This window comes from Quercus lobata, chromosome 6 (genome assembly GCF_001633185.2).
Source record: "Quercus lobata isolate SW786 chromosome 6, ValleyOak3.0 Primary Assembly, whole genome shotgun sequence".
NCBI classification, from domain to species: Eukaryota; Viridiplantae; Streptophyta; class Magnoliopsida; order Fagales; family Fagaceae; genus Quercus; species Quercus lobata.
The window spans coordinates 23,138,946-23,160,918 of record NC_044909.1 but is presented as its reverse complement, the minus strand read 5'-3'; the positions used below and the strand labels follow the sequence as shown (position 1 = coordinate 23,160,918).

At 36.5% G+C, this 21,973-nt stretch overlaps 2 protein-coding genes across 2 annotated transcripts; one reads left to right on the top strand and one right to left on the bottom strand.

The window, feature by feature from the left end:
• Nucleotides 1-2,769: 2,769 nt before the first annotated feature.
• On the top strand, nucleotides 2,770-7,439 carry LOC115994224 (receptor-like protein kinase 2). The gene is made up of 2 exons (XM_031118287.1): nucleotides 2,770-5,930; nucleotides 6,401-7,439. Exons 1-2 carry the CDS (start codon nucleotides 3,023-3,025, stop codon nucleotides 6,916-6,918), a joined length of 3,426 nt encoding a protein of 1,141 aa, XP_030974147.1. The 5' UTR covers nucleotides 2,770-3,022; the 3' UTR covers nucleotides 6,919-7,439.
• Nucleotides 7,440-16,763: 9,324 nt separating this feature from the next.
• LOC115950001 lies at nucleotides 16,764-18,681 on the bottom strand. Its single transcript, XM_031067256.1, has 3 exons — nucleotides 18,611-18,681; nucleotides 17,452-17,967; nucleotides 16,764-17,400 (listed from the first exon to the last, which is right to left on the bottom strand). The coding sequence occupies exons 1-3, from the start codon at nucleotides 18,679-18,681 to the stop codon at nucleotides 16,764-16,766; spliced, it is 1,224 nt and encodes a 407-aa protein (XP_030923116.1).
• Between the last annotated feature and the right edge of the window lie 3,292 nt (nucleotides 18,682-21,973).

The following is a 21,973-nucleotide window of genomic DNA, read 5'->3' as shown; positions in this document are numbered from 1 at the left end:
ATTTAAAATTTAAATTGGATTTGGACTCTTCGATTTGTACACTCAATAATTTACTTGACACAAAATTAAAAACTAAATGGGACATGTGGTGCAAAATTGAGAATTCAATTAAAATTTAATTGAATTTTCTCTGAGTTTTGGCTATTAATATTATATATATATATTAGTTCATTTCGAATAAAAAATTATTTTTATGGTTCATGTATTATACTTACTAGTATGTAACCAGTGCTTACGCACGGGTATGATGAATTGCAGTGGTGCTATTGATATTAGCTTGGGTTATAAAACATATAGGATATTAGTTCAATCAGGATATTTGGATGCACTAAAATAGTTTTTTCTTATAATTTTCATGATATTGGTTACATCAAGTTTCTCATTACACTGCTATTATGTATATTATTTTTAAAATCACTATTGGATATTACATATACAACATTAATTCACAATCATTGTCCGTGATATTCTACTAATTATAAATAAATACAACACTAAATAAAAGAATAAATTGGTCTAATAGTATCTCCTAAATTGAATGGGGATAGGTATATGGGATCGTTCAGCTCAATTACAATTTGTTACGTTTAAGATCCTGGCATACAAAATATCTGAATAGAAATAGTATAAAAAATATGCTCACTAGTTTAGAGAAAAATAACAGAAAAAATATAAACAGTTTAATTTGTATGGAAATCTAACAAAAGCAAAATTCAGTTTTGAATCTAATTAAATTTTCTCTAAGCATTGGTGTGTGTGTGTGTGTGTATTAGTTAGTAATGGACAGTATATAGTCATGGTATATACATATGATTAAGTTTTTTTACGGTTTATTTATATTGAACTCCTCGTTTTCTATATTGAATTAACTTACTTGGCATAAAAATTTAAAAGCTTAGATTAGATGAGACATCTGGCGCAAAATTAGACTCTAATTGAATTCCAATTTGAAATATAATTGAATTTTCCCTTAGCTTTACATATATATATATATATATATATAGAGAGAGAGAGAGAGAGAGAGAGAGAGAGAGAGAGAGAGAGAGAGAGAGAGAGAGAGAGAGAGAGAGAGAGAGAGAGAGAGATTATGTGTTATAATATTTGAGAAATTAATTTTAATTATATTACATGTCATTAATTAAATTTGGGAAATTAAGGGTGATTATAGAATACCTCGGAAGTGCCATAAATTAAATGCATACTATCTCCTTTTACATAATACTGAGTTCCATTAATTAAATTCATAATGTGACCCACAATTCATGTGAGAGGTTGGAGTTTGCATTTATGGTATTCCTAAAGTATTCTATAATTTTTCGAAAGGTAATTATAATTATATATTATGTGTTGTTAAATGAGTTATAAAATGTAACCTCATACTCACACAATATTAAGATGACTAGGTATCAATAATTAATTTAGTCGTAAAATATTTGATTAAATAATAAATAATATCTGATTAACTTGTAATTCGAAATACGTGTTAAGGATAATGAAAATGTGTAATTCAACGATGTAACTTTGAATATATTAAATTAATAATTATTTTTAGTAATGTAGCATTAACAAAAGTTACACATGAGAGAGAGAGAGAGAGAGAGAGAGAGAGATTTCTTAAACTAAAATAATTAGTGTATAGAAAATAGAAATAAATGTGTTTGCTCATTAACACATGATAATTAATTAATATTTTAACATAAATGCAAAATTTCTATGATGTGGAAGGCTAAATGAAGATAATTCCCAAGATTGTGCCACATGGTAAAACTTTAGATCACTATTACAACTCTTACTATTACCTAGTTTTATATATAGATACGTAGATTTAGATTTAGATTTTCAAAAAAAAAAAAAAAGGATTCTTGATTGAATTTCCCTTTGAATTATATATATACACACAACAAAAAAGGAGAAAAAAAGGGAAATTAGTATGATCAAAGATGGAACAAATTAAACTTCTTTATCTAATGAGCATGCATATAGCATCACTCAAATATAGTTAGTAAGAAACTATAAACACCTGTCATCATCTAAATGTCTGAATACAAATCATTTGTCCCATCTAATTTCAGAAATAAGTTGTCACTTACAAGAAAACAAGTGGTAAAAACACTAATGTCTTTCAATCATAGTTGCCAAAGTTCTAATTTTGGGCCCATACAATGACACAATTGTCTCTTGCCTTATAAGTTACAATAGTACACTACCTCTTTTAATACTTACCTCTTTTAACAATTATTAAATACGTTTCTCCATTGTGTGAAAATGAAACCATGGGTCCGAAATTCAAATCTTATCAAAAGAAAAGCCCCCTTTAAATTTTATCTTGATATTTATGAGTTATGACTGGCATAGGATGGTATGGTACCAAATAATTGGATGCAAAGAGAGGAGTGAATGAACAGTAACTGAGTTACTGAAGCCCAAAAAGCTTCTCATGCATGTGATCCAAATGGGGTAGTAAATCCACGTCTATTTTCATTATATAAAAAATTGGAGATGGAGGCAAACAACGACACTGACTTGAAGTTGGAGCTAACTAGTAAGTAGTCACTACTCTCAATTCGATAGTGGAGTCAAAATATAACTTAAAAACTAAACAAATCAGTCCTACCAGAAAGATGTGAAGTCATGGTCCATATATAAAAATGGTGTTTTTCCCTCTCTGCGCGTGAACCCAGCTATCAACCTTTCTTTATTCCAATAAACCTTACTTTATTTCAAAGTGTGGGGGTGGGGGTGGAGGTGGTGGTGCAGTTTTTGCTGATCTCTAGGCATTGGATTTTCTTTGGGTTTCATTTCTTTATTGTTGTTTTGTTTGTTTAGGTGTGTGTTTGTGGTGTTGTGCTTTGCTTTTCCTAGTGTAGTAGAAAAACTAAGTACTACTACTCTTTGAGCTTGAGTTCAAAGCAAGAAAGCAAGTCACATAGAGAGAGAGCGAGAGAGAGAAAGAGAGACAGAGAGAGAGGCTGCAAAACCCAATGATGCAAACCCGAGAAGAAAGGTTTAGAATTTGAGGCAAATGTCGTCGATGCTTAGCACGAGGCAATCCTTCTTCTTCTACAACCCCTCCTCTTCATTCTTTTTCTTCTTCTTCTTCTTCCTTATCAACCTTCTCTACACCCCTGCCTTCACATCCAACCATGAAGCCTCCCTTCTATTCTCTTGGCTCCACAGCTCTGCATCAACACCACCTCCATTTTTCTCCAACTGGAACATACTTGACTCCAACCCATGTAATTGGACCTACATAAAATGCTCTTCCCAAGGTTTTGTCACCGACATTACTATACAATCTATCCAGCTTGAGCTTCCTTTGCCATTCAATCTCTCCTCTTTCCACTATCTTCAAAAACTTGTCATATCTGATGCCAATCTCACAGGGACTATCCCAGATGAGATTGGTGATTGTATGGGACTTACAACCATAGACCTTAGCTCAAATAGTCTTGCTGGTTCTATCCCTGCAAGCATAGGCAAGCTCAAAAGCCTCAAAGACTTGATCTTGAGCTCCAACCAGCTCACTGGGAAAATCCCAGTTGAGCTAAGTGGCTGCACTAGCCTAAAGAACCTGCAGCTTTTTGATAATCAGCTAAGTGGGTCTATACCACCCGAGCTAGGCAAATTGGCAAGCCTTGAAGTTCTTCGAGCAGGTGGTAACAAAGACATTATTGGGAAAATCCCAGATGAGTTTGGAAATTGCAGCAATTTGAGAGTGCTGGGGCTGGCTGATAGCAGAGTTTCAGGCTCTTTACCAACCTCATTGGGTAGGCTTAGCAAGCTTCAGACTTTGTCAATATATACCACAATGGTCTCTGGTGAAATTCCTCCTGATATAGGTAACTGCTCTGAGCTTGTAAACTTGTTTCTTTATGAAAATAGTCTCTCTGGTCCAATACCACCAGAGCTTGGTAAGCTCCAAAAAATGGAGCAGTTGATGTTGTGGAGGAATAATCTTGTTGGGGTTATCCCAAATGAGATTGGGAATTGTAGTAGCTTAAGAATGATTGATTTTTCACTGAATTCTCTATCCGGAACCATACCTTTAACTTTAGGTGGCCTTTTGGAGCTTGAGGAGTTTATGATTAGTAATAACAATGTGTCGGGTTCAATACCCTCAAATCTTTCCAATGCTACAAATCTTGTACAGTTACAACTTGACACAAATCAGATCTCAGGTTTGATCCCACCAGAGCTTGGGGTGTTGTCAAAGCTCACTGTGTTATTGGCTTGGGACAACCAGCTAGAAGGAAGTATTCCTTCCACTTTGGGTGGCTGTAGTAATCTCCAAGCATTAGATTTGTCTCACAATTCACTCACTGGCAGCATTCCTCCTAGCTTATTTCAGCTCCAAAACCTCACAAAACTGCTATTGCTTTCCAATGATATTTCTGGTTCAATACCAATAGAAATTGGTAATTGCAGCTCTCTTGTGAGGCTGAGGCTTGGAAACAACAGGATTGCTGGTGGGATTCCTAACTCAATTGGTGGCCTTAGGAGTTTAAACTTTCTTGATATGTCTGGAAATCGTCTTTCTGGGTCGGTGCCAGATGAGATTGGAAGTTGCACAGAATTGCAAATGATAGACCTCAGCAACAATACTTTGGAAGGTCCTCTACCTAATTCATTGTCATCTCTATCTGAGCTCCAGGTCTTGGATGTTTCGTCTAATAGATTTTCAGGTCAGATTCCAGCAAGCTTGGGTCGTCTTGTCTCATTAAACAAGCTCATGCTAAGCAGGAATTCACTTTCTGGGTCGATTCCTCCATCTCTTGGCCTCTGTTCAAGTCTCCAATTGCTTGATCTTAGCAGTAATGAACTCATAGGCAGCATTCCTATGGAGGTGTGTCAGATTGAAGCTCTTGAAATCGCTCTTAACCTCAGTTGCAATGGACTCACTGGAACAATCCCATCTAAAATATCTGCACTGAACAAACTTTCCATCCTAGACCTTTCTCATAACAAGCTAGAGGGGGATTTGAGTCCACTTTCTGGGCTTGATAATCTTGTTTTACTCAATGTCTCTTACAATAATTTCACTGGTTATCTTCCTGACAACAAGCTCTTTCGGCAGTTATCACCAATGGATCTAGCAGGAAACCAAGGTCTCTGTTCAAATCGCGAATCTTGTTTCTTGAGCAATGATGGTAAGACAGGACTAACAAGAAACGAGAATTATGTAAGGCGGTCACGGAAACTTAAACTAGCAATTGCATTGCTGGTCACCCTGACAGTGGCAATGCTAGTTATGGGGATCTTTGCAGTCATAAGGGCGCGAAGAACCATCAGAGATGATGATGAATCAGAACTGGGGGACTCATGGCCATGGCAATTCACTCCATTCCAGAAACTAAATTTCTCTGTGGAGCAAGTTCTGAGATGCTTGGTAGATGCCAATGTAATTGGAAAAGGGTGTTCTGGGGTCGTTTATCGAGCTGATATGGACAATGGTGAAGTGATTGCAGTGAAGAAGCTCTGGCCATCAACAATGGCTGGAGGCAATGGATGTGCTGATGATAAATGTACAGTTCGCGATTCCTTCTCCACAGAGGTGAAAACCCTTGGCTCAATCCGTCATAAAAACATTGTTAGGTTTCTGGGTTGTTGTTGGAATCGAAACACAAAATTGCTCATGTATGACTATATGCCCAATGGAAGTTTGGGAAGTATACTCCATGAGAGGACAGGAAATGCCTTGGAATGGGAACTTAGATACCAAATTTTGTTGGGGGCAGCACAAGGCCTTGCTTATCTACACCATGATTGTGTCCCTCCAATTGTTCACAGAGATATCAAGGCCAATAACATCCTTATTGGCCTTGAATTTGAGCCTTATATTGCTGATTTTGGCCTAGCCAAGCTTGTTGATGATGGAGATTATGCACGGTCTTCTAATACAGTTGCTGGCTCTTATGGATATATTGCTCCTGGTGAGTACTGTTTCCTTTTGCAATATAGTTGTTGATATGTTTTGATGCTTGTTACTTTCTTATGCAAATCAAAGATTTTATACAAAATTAAAATTAATAATTATGGTGTATTTGGAAGTATTACATTTTCACATTTCTGAATTTGACCAAATGCAACCTGGTGAGTACTATTTCCTTTTGAAATATAGTTGTGCTTGTTACTTTTTCAAATCACATATTTTATACTCAAGCAAAATTAATATTCATGCTGTATTTGGATGTATTTCATTTTTTGTATTTCTGAATTTTACCAAATGCAATTTGTTATGGAAATTTCACCATGAGTTCTCTCGTAAGCATTTGAGAGTTACCATACTTGCAAACAGAAGAATGAGATTTCAAACAATTTTTATAATGGATGGTTTAACAAGCCCTTTAAATTCACAACCTAATATCATATTAGAAACAGCTAACCGTAATGTTATTTTCAGAATATGGCTACATGATGAAGATCACAGAGAAGAGTGATGTTTACAGCTATGGTGTTGTAGTTTTGGAAGTCTTGACAGGGAAGCAACCAATTGATCCTACAATACCGGATGGGATCCATCTAGTGGATTGGGTTAGACAAAAGAGGGGAGGAATTGAGGTCCTTGATCCCAGCCTACTATCTAGATCAGAATCAGAAATAGAGGAAATGATGCAAGCATTAGGCATAGCCTTATTATGTGTAAACTCCTCTCCTGATGAAAGACCAACCATGAAAGATGTAGCAGCAATGCTTAAGGAGATTAAACATGAAAGAGAGGAGTATGCAAAGGTGGATGTGCTCCTGAAGGGATCCCCAGCAAACAATGTTCAAGAAAATAAGAATTCTAGTGGAGTTCCAGCCACTTCATCATCAAGACCTGCAATGCAAAGCTTGTTTCCAAAAAGCAATAATACAAGCTTCTCTGCTTCCTCACTTTTTTACTCATCTTCCTCTAGTGCCAAAATTGGTTTTAAGTGATTAATTATATAGTCGCTAAGCAGAAGGAAGTTTGCCACAAGTAGTTTCTTCGGTCTCTAAACTCTTTGTTTTTAGCAATGTAAAGAAGAAAAGATTGACATTCATTATAACTAAATGCAGATAAAGCCACAGGTTGCAAGTTTCGTTTCTACGGTATTTTATTTTATTTTTTTAACAAGTGGGAGAAAGGCATTCGAACTTAGGTTCTCCTTATTGGAAGAATCGAGCAATACATATCAATATATATTTAAAAACTAAAACGTAACATTTATTACTGTTATACTCCTGTTGAGCTACATTAGCAGCCACATCATCTACCTATTTCCAACCATTTCTTCCCCTATTTCAAACCATAATGTTTCTTTTACATTTCTATCTCTCCACTACTCTCAACTTTAATGTCACTCTTTATCTATCCCTTTCTCTTCCTTTTATTTTGACTCTTCTTATCCCCATTCAATTACTATAAATATGTGATTCTTTCTCTCATTCTATACATATTTTTCCACATGAAAAAAGGTTATTACTTCTCTCTCTCTCTCTCTCTCATGTTTTATTTTTATGTGAATTTTTATTTTTTGTATCTCTACTTTAGATTGATGAATTTATGTGTTCTTTAGAATTTTACTTTGGGTTGATACAATTTGGTTTTATGTTTTGAGTTTTTAAGTTATTATCTAGCTTTTTTCTTTTCTATGATTGTTAAATGTTATCCAATTGCATATAAAGATAGTTTACAAGAATATAATGTTATTTTATTATATAACATGACTTGGATAATTTGGTATTTGACTCATAACTATATTTTTTGTGATGCTTCTTCTCATTTTATTTTCTATTTATCTCCCAAAATATGTAATTATTCTCTCTCTCTCTCTCTCTCTCTCTCTCTCTCTCTCTCTCTCTATATATATATATATATATATAAAATTTATTCTTTCTTGCAATTTTACTTTAGGTTGATGAATCATTGTATTTTTTTTTATAATACTATTTTGCGTTAATATGATTTGGTAGTGTGTGTGTGTTTTTCTTATTTTTTTTATTTTTAGTTTTCCATCACAAGTCTTCTCTTTTCCTCTTATAACTTTTGTTTGATTTTTTTGACATAATACTTAGTTATTTTGTAAGTGAGATTCTGAATTTATATCAAAATACAATCTTGGCTATGTAGTTGAATGTGTTTATCAACTATTAAAACCGCCCAAGATGAATATGTATAGACAATATTTTTGTTTTCATTTTTCATTGATTTATTATTTAGTTATAACATCAAAATTAAAATAGATGAATATGTAAAGTTAAAATTGCCTAAATGTATTTGTAAAGCCAATATATTTATATATTTAATATTGTCAAAAAATTAAAAGTAAAAAATAAATAATAAAAAGAATAATGATGTGGCCAATGATGTGGTAGATGAGGAGGCTAAATAGGAGCATAGCAACAATAAATGCAATATAAAGACCAGTTAAAGGCAATTAAATCTTAATAAGTGAAAGTGTATATAGTCAATTTTTTTTTTATTAGATCACATTCTCTTTATGTTTTTTATTTTTATTTTTATTTTATTTTTTTAAGGAAATTCTCTTTATGTTGTTATACAAATTATTTTCTTTCAATTCAATAGGTGAAGTGTTCAATTTTAGAAATAAAGTATACATTTTTTTTTTTACATATTATTTTAAATATTACATTTATAATATGGTATAATCTCTTGGGAATTTTTTTTTAGAAATATGCAGTTCCATCTCATGTATCTATATTAGTAAACAAAACCCAATCAATAGTTCGAAGTTACTCATAAAATATGAAAAATTATAAATATGATAATCTCTTCTAAGAGAATGAAATTTTTGAATAATATATTTGAAATTTAAACAATTTAGTTATATAGGAAAAAAAAAATTAAGAAATTATAATGCACAATAACATAATTTAAGAAAATATGGACCACCTAAAAAATGAATAATATCAATAAAAAAAATCCAAATAATAAAAAGATGATATTTTTTTGGGATAGATAAATGAAAAATAATTTTAGAAATTATTTAATTTTTTGAGTGAAAAAATTATTTTTCATAGAATTTAAAGAACAAATTATATATTATACTATAACTACAAAATAATTATCAATTCCTACGCAGCGTATGGGCTTGCGACTAGTTTTACATAATTGTTAAATAGATACGCAGAAGAACTACTTTCTTCTGAGTTTCAAGTTTGAATTCACAGCATGAAAAGACAGTAATAGGCATGCCAAGAGCATCTTGGTGGATTCGAGTTAGGACTGAATTGGTTTAAGTAGGGTTCAGATTGATATGACATTAACCAAGGATACAGACAACCTAAGCACGGAAATAATTGGATGGGTTGGTGGAGCATTTCCATAACCTGATTCCCTTCATTTGTTCTTGGGAAAACAAGGGAAGGAAAATGCATAAGAATTTCTAAAATTACACAAGGAATAAAGGAAGGCAGTATTATGTACAAGGGAGAGGCTCCCCTCCTGTTTAAAACTCTCATGTTTCCTCCCTTTTTAATACAGATGGGGGAGACGTGGCAAGTAACAAATCTAACGGTAGAAAATAAAACACGTCACAAAATATTTTTTATTCTTAATTGCCCGCACCTTTTAGTAATCACCTTGCAAACCCACCGGGGCCACCACTGATGCAACAACGACTTTGAGCAAACAAGATGGAGCCATTGGAGATGATGCTTCTTACAACGACTTTGCAGCAAATAGGACAGAGCCATTGGAAATGATGGCAAAGGCACAGGTAGGGGTGGCAAATGGGCGGGTTGGATCATAAATGGGTTGGGTCCTAAATGGATTGGGTGTGTAATTATTCATTTATGACCCGTTTATATATAAATTAATTATCCATTACCCGCCCAACCCATTTAATTAGTAATCCGCCCATTTAACCCAATATGATCCAAATAAATAAATAATTTGTTAAAAACTTTTTTAAAAAAATAAAAAATTTCAAAAATCACTTTTCCTATACTTTCCTTTCATTTTCCCTTTACAAAATTCATTTCTCAGCATCCAAACAAAGCCACAGAGAGAGGAAAAAATGACTTTTTTCTTCTCTACGTTTTTTTTTTTTTTTTTTTTTTTTTCTCGGCAATGAAACAGAGTCTCAAGCACACTGAAGGTCATAAAATTCCTTTCATTTCCTCTTTCCCTTCTATTCCCTCTATTTTACTCGGGAACCAAACATACCATCAGAGAAAGAAAGAGAAAAAGTTAAAGTTGTCAACTTCAAAAAACAAAGAAAAAAAGTTCAAAAATCGCTTTCTTTTGCTTTTTCTCTCTCTTTCTTTCTCTTTCTCTTTGCTGTTGCTGTGGTAATGTTTCTTAGCTTTGCTTTTGGTTTTGAGTTTGAGTTTCCACTCTTTGCTTTTTCTCTCTCTTTCTTTCTCTTTCTCACTCACCTTAAAATCAGAGAAAGCCAAAGCAAAGAGTGGAAACTCAAACTCAAAACCAAAAGCAAAGCCAAGAAACATTACCACAGCAACAGCAGCAGCAACAAAACCAGAAGAACAAGGCGAACATGAAGAAGTCTTCGTCGAAAAACTCCGATTCATCGGCTCACTACAATGACTCGCCTCACTCGCCGCTTCGATACGAACTTGGCGACCCTCCCGAGACGCCTCTGTACCACTCTCGCGAGGCCTTGCCGGAGAAGCCGCTGTCGGACTACTCCAAAGCCGTCATTGCCGTCGACAAGTACACTCAGTTCTCTCTCTAGAATTTCCTTTTGTTTGGTTGGTGAGAAAATCTGAGGGAAAGTGTTTGGGCTTAGAGATCTAGAGGTTAAAGTGTTTGGAAAAGTGTTTGGTTAATGAGAAAATCTGAGGGAGAGTGAGACTGAGGTCATACTTTTATTTAAGTTTTAGAATTTAAAAGGGTTTAATAGATATTAGTGGGTTTATTTAATTTTAAATTTTAGATGGGTTTAGTAGGTATTAGTGAATTTATCCATTTAGACCCATCTAATTAAATAACCAAATGATTTTTTATCCATTTAACTCAAATACTCAAATGAGTTGGGTTAAGACTTATCCAAATATGGTGGGTAATAGGCGGATTCATGGATATGGATAAAAATTGCCACCCCTAGGCACAGGACTTGCTTTTCCATCGATTGAAACACATGAACTTTTATTGATGGTGAGATTTATCTGTGAATCCCCATGCCTAAAACTCACATCAAATCTGATCCAATTCTCCAAAACCACCATCTATAAAAATAAAAAGCACTGTCAACTCATTAACCACCCACAACGCATATTTGTTCTATCCATATTTGCAAATCTAGAGAAACCAAACCCACATTAAAAAAACCTAGCCTCTGCTGTCGAACCAGACGGCCCAACTTATCTAGTTTCGCTTTACCACAAGCTCATCGGAGGACCTCCGTTTCGTGTGCCACTATTGGACCTAGCTAACGGCGTCAACGCTCTAGCCACAACACTCACCACTACATCAGTCCCAACTGCCACAGTTTCTTGGGTGTGTCCCTCACAGTCGCACGCAACCAAATTGCAACGAAAAATTTCTAGCACGTTTTGAACTGAACACCTCTGATGCTCAGACCATGAAAGTGCTAATGGGAGAAAGAATAAAAGAAGGGAAAAAGAGACAAAAAATTGAGAGAATGACATGGCATACTTTTAGCCTTTAGATTGTTTATCTATCATGTGTCCTTCATCTACATTAAAATGGGAGAGAATGGGAGAGTTTTAAACGGGAGGGGAGCCTTTCCCTATGTGGAAGCTCTATTTTTCCTTTTCCTTTTCCTTTCCCATAATCCAATTATTCCTAGAGACAGCAGAACCATTGGCTTTGGGAAATTCATTAAGGTTAATGGCCTGGGACTAGTTTTTTTTTTTTTTGGTAATCTAGAGAAAGGCATAAAACTAAAACAGATGAGGAATTACAACTGGGCTAGGACAAAGCCTGGAGTGATAAAGACCATAAAGGTCTGAAACATAGGTGCTAAACAAATTGGGGGGAGGGGAGGAGAAATACAGAAAATCAGGAAACATCTTTGCACCAAGGCGAGCAAGAGCATCTGCACAGGAATTAGATTCACAGTAGCAATGCCTCACTTTGACTTGGGGAATTCTAGAAATCAACAATCTGCAATCTGCCACAATAGAGGAGTTAGATGCATTGGAGGACCCCGAATTGTTCATTAGATCAGCTACCACCTTAGCATCCAAATCTATTTCTAAGGCATTAATATTGAGATCAAGACACATAGTGAGGCCATCCCTAAGAGCCCATAGTTCTGCCAAGAAGTTGGTGGTACGCCGAATTTGTCTAGCAAAACCGTTGACCCATAACCCTGCATCATCCCTGAGCACACCACCTCCCCCAGCAATCTCGAGATTCCTTAAAGTAGATCCGTCCGTGTTCAGTTTATACCAGCCCCTATAGGGCCTTTCCCATCTTACCATCTTAAGAATCCTTGGCTTATACAAGCTATTCCCTTGAGCACAAAAGAAAAATTCCACAGCTCTTTGAATGACTTCCTGGTGAATAGAAGGAGAAGGAGCTTGGTTTTGGAATACCACCTTGTTACGATGAATCCAAATGGTCCAGATGCCAAAAGAAAATAAAGTATGCCATGGAATAGAGAAAAGGCTGGCATTATTTACCATTCTGCAGTTGACTTCAAACCAAGTATGTAAGTCTTGAGAAAAAAAAGTAGATGTAAGGCTTTGAGGTTTGAGATTGTGCCAGACCTGCGACGCAACAGGGCAATCCCGAAGGAGATGCAAGATTGATTCTGGATATTGGTGGCAGATAGGGCATAATGGATTAATATGTAAACCCCTTTTGGCAAGGCATTCTCAAGTAGCAATACTTTTGTGTAAACACATCCAAATGAATGTCTGGATTTTTGGCAAAAGATTCAACTTCCAAATCCACCTACCATTGAAAGGAGGAACAAAATCAGCCTGAGTGGTTGCAAGCTTGTATGCACTAGCAAGGCTGAATTCCCCATTGGAGGTAGTAGCCCATATGAGTTTATCCTTTTCATTTGACACACAGGAATGGGGCATGGCCTTTATTTCCATATAGATCTTTGCAAGGAGTTCCATAGAGATTTTACACCAATTCCACCCAAATTCCAATTCAACATCACCAATTGTCAGCTCCTCCTCCTCCCTAGTGAGAGGTCCGTGAATAAGATACCTCAGCGAACCCTCTGAAGTCCGGTTATCAAACCAGAAACTAATGTCACTGTCCCGACCCAAGCTCCATCTAGTTCCTACATTAAAAATCACCTTGCCTTTTTGAAGAGCCTTCCAAGTACGGGAGCTAGGAAGGGATTTCTCATTGTTGGATTGGAGACGTCTTTGGGATAAGTATTTCTTCCTCAAGACTTGGGACTAGAGAGCATTTTTCTCCTCATGGAACCTCCAGTTTAACTTAGAGAGATAGGCCAAATTTCTACCCTTCACCGTTTGAATACCGAGACCACCCTCAGCCTTGGATTTAGTGACTTTTTCCCAACCCAACCAGTGCATTTTCCTCTTAGACTCTGAAGAGCCCCACAGAAAATTCCGATTGGTTTTATCTAGGTTATCTAGGATTCTGGAGGGGAGAATAGTAGATTGCATGACATAGGAAGGTATGGAGCTAATGGAAGCTTGGACAAGAACCTTTTGACCAGCAAAGGACAGAAGGTTAGCTTTCCACCCAGCTAGTTTCTATTCAACACGGCTCAAGACGAAGTTAAGGTCTTGATTTGAAGAACCCGCATGTCTAAGGGGAAATCCCAAGTAGCTACCAAGATTAGGGGTGGAGCGAAAACCAAGAATATTGCTCAATGTTTCCCTCTACTCCTGATCCACATTAGGGGAAAAGAAAACTTTGGATTTGGAGAAATTGACTCTTTGCCCAGACAGCAAGCAAAACTCCTCAATAGCCTCTCTCACATTACCGCAATTTTCCTCGTTAGCTTTCGCAAAAAGAAGTAAGTCATCAGCAAAGAACAAGTGCGAAAAGGATGGACCATTAGAAGAAGCTTTAATAGGATTCCAAGCTTTCTGAAAGCATTTGTCCTCAATGATTTTGCCTAAGACTTCCATACAAAGGATGAAGAGATAGGGAGAGAGAGGATCACCCTGCCGAGTACCTCTCGAGGGAAGGAAAGAGTCAAGGGCTCCACCATTAACTAAAATGGAAGCCGTGGAGGAGGACCCACAACTCATAATAAGCTGAACCATATCCGAAGGAAAGTTGGCTGCTTGAAGAACATCTCGAATAAAAGACCATTCAAGTCTATCATAAGCTTTTTCAAGGTCAATTTTGATGACCATATTCCCCACTTTACCTCTTTTCCTACCAACAGTATGGATTATCTCTTGAGCGATAATGGCATTGTCCACGCCTTTTTGCCCTAGGACAAAAGCTGTTTGGAAGGGAGATACCGAACTATCTAGGCAAGGTCTAATCCTTGTAACAATAATTTTGGAGATAATCTTATAAACGGAATTACAAAGGGAAATGGGACGGTAATTATCGATGGTTTTCGGCCCTTTTATCTTAGGAATAAGGGCGATATGCGTCTGGTTTAGATAGGCAGGAACCTTCCTTTCATTGAAAACTTCTTTGATCTCCTTAGTGACGGAATCCTTCACAAGCAACCAGAATCTCTAATAGAAGCCAGCATGAATGCCATCAGGCCCAGGGGATTTGAATGGTTTGAGAGACCAAAGGGCATTTTTAATTTCTTCATCCAGAACCGGGAGAGATAAAGCTTGGACATCTGATGCAGATAGATGGGGGAGGTTTGCTGCGGTGGGAGGAGCATGCCTGGAAGAAAACAGCATCTCAGAGGAAAAATGATTTCGAAAGTGATTCTGAATGAAATCCATGACTACTGACTGCTCAGAAATCCAGTCTCCCTGGGTGGTTTTGATACTGAAGATTTTATTGTGCTTCCTTCTAACAATAGTGGATACATGAAAGAAAGAGGTGTTCCGGTCACCTTGGATCATCCAGTTAATGCGGGATTTCATCACCAACAATTCTTCTTCATGATTTAACACCTTATTAAGCTCCCCTTGAAGTTGCTTTTCCAGGTTTACTAGAAACACACTGGGTTTACTAGAAACACACTTGGTCTGCTTGCCTTGGCCTTTTGAATGCCCAATAATCTAGCTAACAACCTTTTCTTTTTGACAAAGATATTTCCAAAATGTTCCCTATTCCAGATTTGAGCTTCTCTTACAAACTTTTTAGTAGCTTGATCCGGGTTGGACTGGTTTGCCCACGCATTGCGAACAATATTTGGGAACAAGGAGTCCGATAACCAGAAGCTCTGAAATCGGAAAGGTCTGATCAGTCTACTGTTATTCTAAGGATGAAGCTCAAGAAGAATAGGGCAGTGATCCGAGAGAGACCTGGCAAGGTGTGATACTTGAGCTTTTGGATACAACAAACACCAGTCAGGGTTGGCGAAAAACCTGTCCAATCTTTCCTGGATGATGGAGCTAACATCATTTTTATTAGTCCATGTAAACCTTGGACCTTGGAAGCCGAGGTCAGCCATATTGCAGAAATCAAAACAGTCTTTAAAGGTAGTGGCCCTAGAGGGGATGATGGGTCTACCACCAAATTTATCATTAGCAGAGAGTAATTCATTAAAGTCACCAGCCATTAACCAAGGCATATTATGAGAATTGGCAACAATAGATAAATTATTCCAGAGAAACTTTCTTTCCCTAAACCTAAGACTAGCATAAATTGCAATAAAAAACCAACTAAGATTAGAAGATTTCACCTTAACGAGAACATGGATTTCTTGCTCTATGCTAGCCAGATTGGTAATCTCCACCCTGTTAGTGTCCCAAAGTAACCAAAGGCCACCAGCAAAACCTATGGTATCAGTGAGAATAGCTCCTTGAAAGGGAAGTCTATCAGTGATATCATTGGCTCTATCACCTTCGATGTGGGTTTCCATCACAACAAAAATGGCTAGGTCATGCAAAGGAACCAAATCCCTAACATGATTTTGAAAGGAAGGTTTCAAGGACCCCCTGCAGTTCCAAATAACTAAATTCATGGAGACTAAATGGGAGAGGAGAAGAAAGTCATCTGGAAGAGAGGTAGGCATCTCCTCCTTCCTCACAAACCATTCGGTCCAGAGCATTATCTCCTTGGGCTACCCCTTCCCCGGCGTGGGAATTGCAATGGGTAGGATGAACTTGATCGGTTGGAGGACCTGAGCAAGCATGGTGGAGCTCTTAATCCCCATCACAGACATCAAGATCGGTTGGCGCCACAGGATCAACCTTTCCAATGGCACCGGGCTTGGGGCGAATTCGCACAAGAGTAGCAAAAGAAATAGCTGCTGCACACTCTTCCATAGAATGACCTTCACTTTTCAATGCTCTTGAATAATTGGTTTGAACGTCCACCACGGGATTTCCATCAAGAGCCAAATTGGAACCTGTCGAAAATTGATCTCTAATTTTGGGATTTCGGTCACTGCTTCCACCACCTTTATTACCCATCTCCCTTGGAGCTTCCCATTTGGACTCGAAAGTTCCATCAAAAAGCGCAAGAGAGCTTGAAAAACAGGGGCGAGTTGAAGTGTGTTTGAGAGGCAAAGATTGGTCTGAGAAAGCATCAGGCTTAGGTAAAGGGGTAGCCCCAACATGCAGATTGTCTATCTTACCCTTAAGATTGCGCTTGGCCTTTAGAGTGGACCCTTGAGGAGACGGTTTAGACTGCCCAAAAGAGAAAGGCATGACATTTGCGGACGATTCAGGCCCAGTGGACTTCCTTTTCCCATCTTTGGGTTGGACCATATCTATGTTACTGCCAATAGGATAATGGGCCGAGTCGGGGCCAGAAAGGGAGCTTTTGAAGGCGTGTTACCATTGGTTCTCTTGGAAAATTTGTTAGCTTGTTTCCTGCGTGTTACTACAAGCCACGGACCATACTTGTCTTCTAGCGAATGGTTAGGTACAGTCACCATACCAGTATCGGTAGTGGGATTGGAGCCTGCTGTGACAGGTCGTCCTGGGTCAGAGTTTGTAGTGGGAGCATTACTTGCAGCTGGTGAACGTACCTCCCCATCCGAAGAGCGTGAGTCCTCTGCCTGAGCAGAGTTGCTCGACGGTTGAGATTTAATGGTGTAACAACAATTGTCACGTCGATGACCGACGCGACCACATGAGAAGCATAATTTGCCTATTCCCTCGTAGACTATCGATTGCTGGAATTTCCCAATCAGAACTGTATAAATCAACGGTTTATTAATATCCACCTGGACGCACAATCTGGCATATCTTCCCCTGGCTTCGGAGGCTGTGTGAGTGTCTATCCACAGCACTATACCAATCGCTTGGCCAATCTCCTTGAGAGCTTCAAGGTCATAGTACTCAATAGGGAGGCGTGGGAGCCTAACCCAGACTGCCACAGACGCAATGTTAGTTTCCTCAGGCCTGAAGTTGGCCTACCAAGGTCTAATAGATAGAAAATGCTCCCCGATAAACCAGGGACCCTTGATAAGGACAGCATCATGATCCTCTTTGAGGGAGAATCTGATGAGATAAAAATCACATTCCAAGTCCACACAGTCTATTTTGCCCTTTGGCTTCCATAGAGAATGGAGTTTGGAGAGCAAAAAATTGTAACCCACTGTTCTGCCAACCACCTTGACAATGAGAGCACTAGACCAAGGTGCTCTAATACGGTGGATAATATCTCTTGATAGACGAACCGCAGCAACACCTTGCCTCAAGCTATCCACCTCAGATTCAGGTTCCGATTCCATGCCGTTGTCGATGTATTCAGAGAAATCAAACGCCTGAGCATAAGCACCTGGAATTTCTCCTATGAGTTTGTCCTTAAAGGACTTCTTAGTAGTGCTGGACTCCGCTAAAAAAGAAGGACCCATAACATTTGCTTTGAAACCATGGGGAGGGCGTTGCTGAGAATCATCACAGTGAGATTCTTTTAACTTTTTTAGTGCTTCTGCAGAGTTCCGCTTCTTCTTCTCTGGAGCGTTCCTGAGAGCGTTCCATCAGATGGCTTGGAGCTTTGAAATACTGGTACTGGGACGTTTTTACCTGGGACTAGTTTTCTATCCATGTAACATGACTAATGGAAATGTTCTTTTACCCTTTCTGCACAAAACTAATCAAACTATTGAAACTGAAGCATTCTCTAGGATGGAAAGAGTCAAGTAAAAAGTTCAGGAAAAGTCACTTCTGAAAAAGACTGAAAGATCTTACTTAGTCACCGATGATTTAATCTCTAAATTCTGTTGGGTAGAACCCATGATGAGTTGAGGTTTCGATTCCCTGCATGTGTTTTTCAGTACAAATGCATAATGGGGTGTCTGAGTTTTCCTTTTTCTCATTCCCTAGTCAATCAGTATGTTAGAATTGATTCCTAATTTGCTCAGTGTACCTTTCCAAAGGTCTAGACTGCTGTGCTGCTTTGTCGAGGTGAGAGTTTTTTGTGCAAAAGAACCAAAAGTGGACACGTGTCCGTATCCGGACGTGTCCAGTGAAAATTTCCACTGGACATAAGCCATGTCCGAACCAAAATATAGTCTGTGTGAGAGAACGTTTTGACCTAATAAATTATTTTGTTTGAATGGTACCAACTAGTTTCATTGTGTTGAATTATAAACCAATCCAAACTCACCAACAGTAATTCAAGAACCCACATTTTACATTGTACTGCAAAAGTATTTTCATGTTCCATCTCATCCCCATTGTTTTAATAACTAGGGGCCACTGCCTATAGAAGTAAATCTTAAATATGGTCTTCTCTGATACTACTGACTGCTAGGAAACTTGTTTATCCATCCTTGGCTTTGGCTTGCAGACACTGTTCCAGTGCACTCGATGCTACATGATACCGATATGTGTTCAAAATTGGCTACGCGTCCAATTTGGGTCGTGTTCATTGTTCTTGAAAGCTTTGCTTTCCTACCAAAACTTGAGAACAACTACAAGGTACCACTTCTTGAAACATTAGAAACAACAACTAAATATAAAGTGGTATAATTATAAGGAAAAACTAATAATCGCTACTTGTGGGAATTCAAAAGGCCAACAAAGTCTAAGATTGAACAGTTGTCCATAATGCATAGAATTGCTTAATTTAATATCATACATATATCAAATTTCGTTTAAATCAAATATTATTTACTATTGATCAATAAACTTATTTTTTATGCATAATTTTAGACCACAAAATCTTGAAATTTAAATATTTAATTGATTGTATAGTTATTTGATTTTTGACATTCTTGAAATCTTGAAAGCTATAATAAAAACATGCAATCTAACATTTATATTTTCATAATTTACATCCAATAAAAAAAAATATAGCACGAGTTGAAAATTTATATCAAATAAAAAAATATAGAATAAGTTTGAAGGGATTTGGAGAGAAATTTTTTGGCACGTATAGTAGACATTCCTTCTTAAGAAGCAAAACATTAAATACTACTAGGTTATCCATTTTCAGCCCCAAAAAAAAAAAAAAAACACTAGTAGTCCTTCAAGTCTGCCTTATGCCTAGATTACAATCATAAGAAGCATAACAAAGTCATATATTAATTTCTAAATGAGTGCATGACATAAGTTAATAACTATACAGTTAAGCCTATTCTGCCAATCGTAGGTCGTAGCCATTGTAGAATTAGGTAGATCCCAAAATCCATATCCTTGGAAGAAATTCATCAAAAAAGGGGTCTTAAATCATAAGAAGAAGGCCTAGACATGCTATTTTTCGCAATTTCAAAGAGTTTGAAAGCTTCATTTGACGACCCAATTAATTAGTACTGCTGTTTCTTGTTTATTAAGGACAGTTGAATAAAATTTATCATATGTAAGTTGAACCCCGTTGAGTATCAATGTAGTTTATTACATTTTATATCATGAAAAATGTTCCCCTAGGAAAAAGCTCAACAATATGCGCTTGATTGATAAAATGTAAATTCTATAGATTACCAATAAAACCCATTCATATACGGAAATGGAAATATAATATAATGATTCAAATCCATGGATTGCTGAATCATTTGATTCCAGTTCAACCACAAAAACTAGACGAAATATATAACATTTCTATGTGATTTTTTTAAAAAAGGGTATAATTTTGAATATAAAAGAATAATAAAAAAGAAGAATACATTTGTGAATCACTCACACATGAGTACATAGCAATATTCGTCTCACAAATACGTCATTACCTCTTTTGTGGGAGAAATTATTAGGTTTACTGGAAGGATTGCACATTTTATTGGTTAGGAGGATCATTTCAGCAGTCCTCAGGTGAACCTAATAATTTCTTCTTCTTTGGGCTTCAAGATTCGAGACATCTCTTTCAACACATCCATGTCCTTCACCACTCACAAACCACCATGTGCTTTAATACTCACTAGTTGCAAACTTATGTAATGCATGTGAATAGATAATTATTTTGTAATTTTGATATAAGTATAATTTGTTCTCCTAAATTTGTTAAAAATAATTTGCTCTACCAAAAAATTAAGAGAAATGATATGTCGATAATAATTTCACAACAAATCATACATAGTCGGTTGTTATTGGTTTGAAAAAAAAAATTTAGTGATAGGTTTAAATTAGAACTGATAATAACTTACCAACTATGACTTATTGTGAAAACGTTGTAGACGTAGCACTTCTCAAAAATTAAACAATTTCTAAAATTATTTTTCATCTCAATATCTCTACAAATACAAATATATCATTCTATTATTTTTGGATGTATTTGATTGATATTTATCCATTTTTTAGGTGGTTCATATTTCTCTAAATTATGTTATAGTGCATTATGTTTTCCTAATTTGGGTTTTTAGTTTTAGATTTTAGATTATGCTATTTTTTTAATAACTTGATTTTCTTTTTAGAATTTTCTCCTCTTGAATATCTAGATTACAACTAAACTTTTTAACCAAGTATTAGCTCAAACAAAAATTAAATCAAAACAATAAGGAGAGAGAGAACTTGTCATAGAAAACACAATTCAATTCAATTGGTCTTCATATTTTATCCAAATTCAATTTCTTCATGCATACATTTTCGTGGAATTTCTCACATCCAATTGGTCTTTGTGGATTTTGAGGCTTTGTCCAAACTTGGATAATCTTTCACCCTAGTCTTTGTTTTTTTTTTTTGGTTGTCTATTGCTACCTTATATGGTATTATACATGTCCTTTGATTTAATTTTCTTTCCATTGACATCAAATACTACAATTTTGGCAAAAGTCTTACAACAAAGGCATCCATTAATAATATCTAAATTTGTTACAAATCAAAATATATATATATATATATATATATCTTGTACTAAGTCATGCCTCTACATTCATGTCACAACTAATATGTATGTACCATAGAATTGATTTATGCTACACATATACAAAGAAAATTATTTATCCATAATGGTGAAGGCATCACACAAATGCACATAAGAGGTATCCCATTAGTGGAAAAAAACTCATCCATGATTAACGACCACATAAACTATAGTAGTAAGACCACATTGCAATTCTTTTATGCTCCGTTTGTTTCGTAGTAAAATATTTTTCTATTTTTAAGTGTTTTTATGCATGTAAAATATAGTCAAAGTTGTAAAATATTTTCAGTTTGACCAAAGTTTGTGTGTAAAAACTTGTAAAATATTTTACCAAAAAATCAACTGTAAAACATTTTACAAAACTCTCACTCCCTCTCACCCGATCCAATCTCCTGCTTCTTCTAAGTTCTTCTCTCCCTCACTCACATTTCTTCTCTCCCTCTCTCAAACTCTCTCCCATGCCAAACCAATGAGACTAGCGACAACACCCACTAACAACAGACCACCGATGGCGCCACTCCCTACCGAATCCGACCCAGTTCTTCAGCTTTGAAAATCACCCTTCAAGACCTAGATTGAAGAGATTAGACCATTCATCTATGATTGTCGACTTGAGTTTTTGGAGGTCAGATTGTGGTGGAGCTGCTTTTGGTGGATCAGATTGCAGTGGATTTG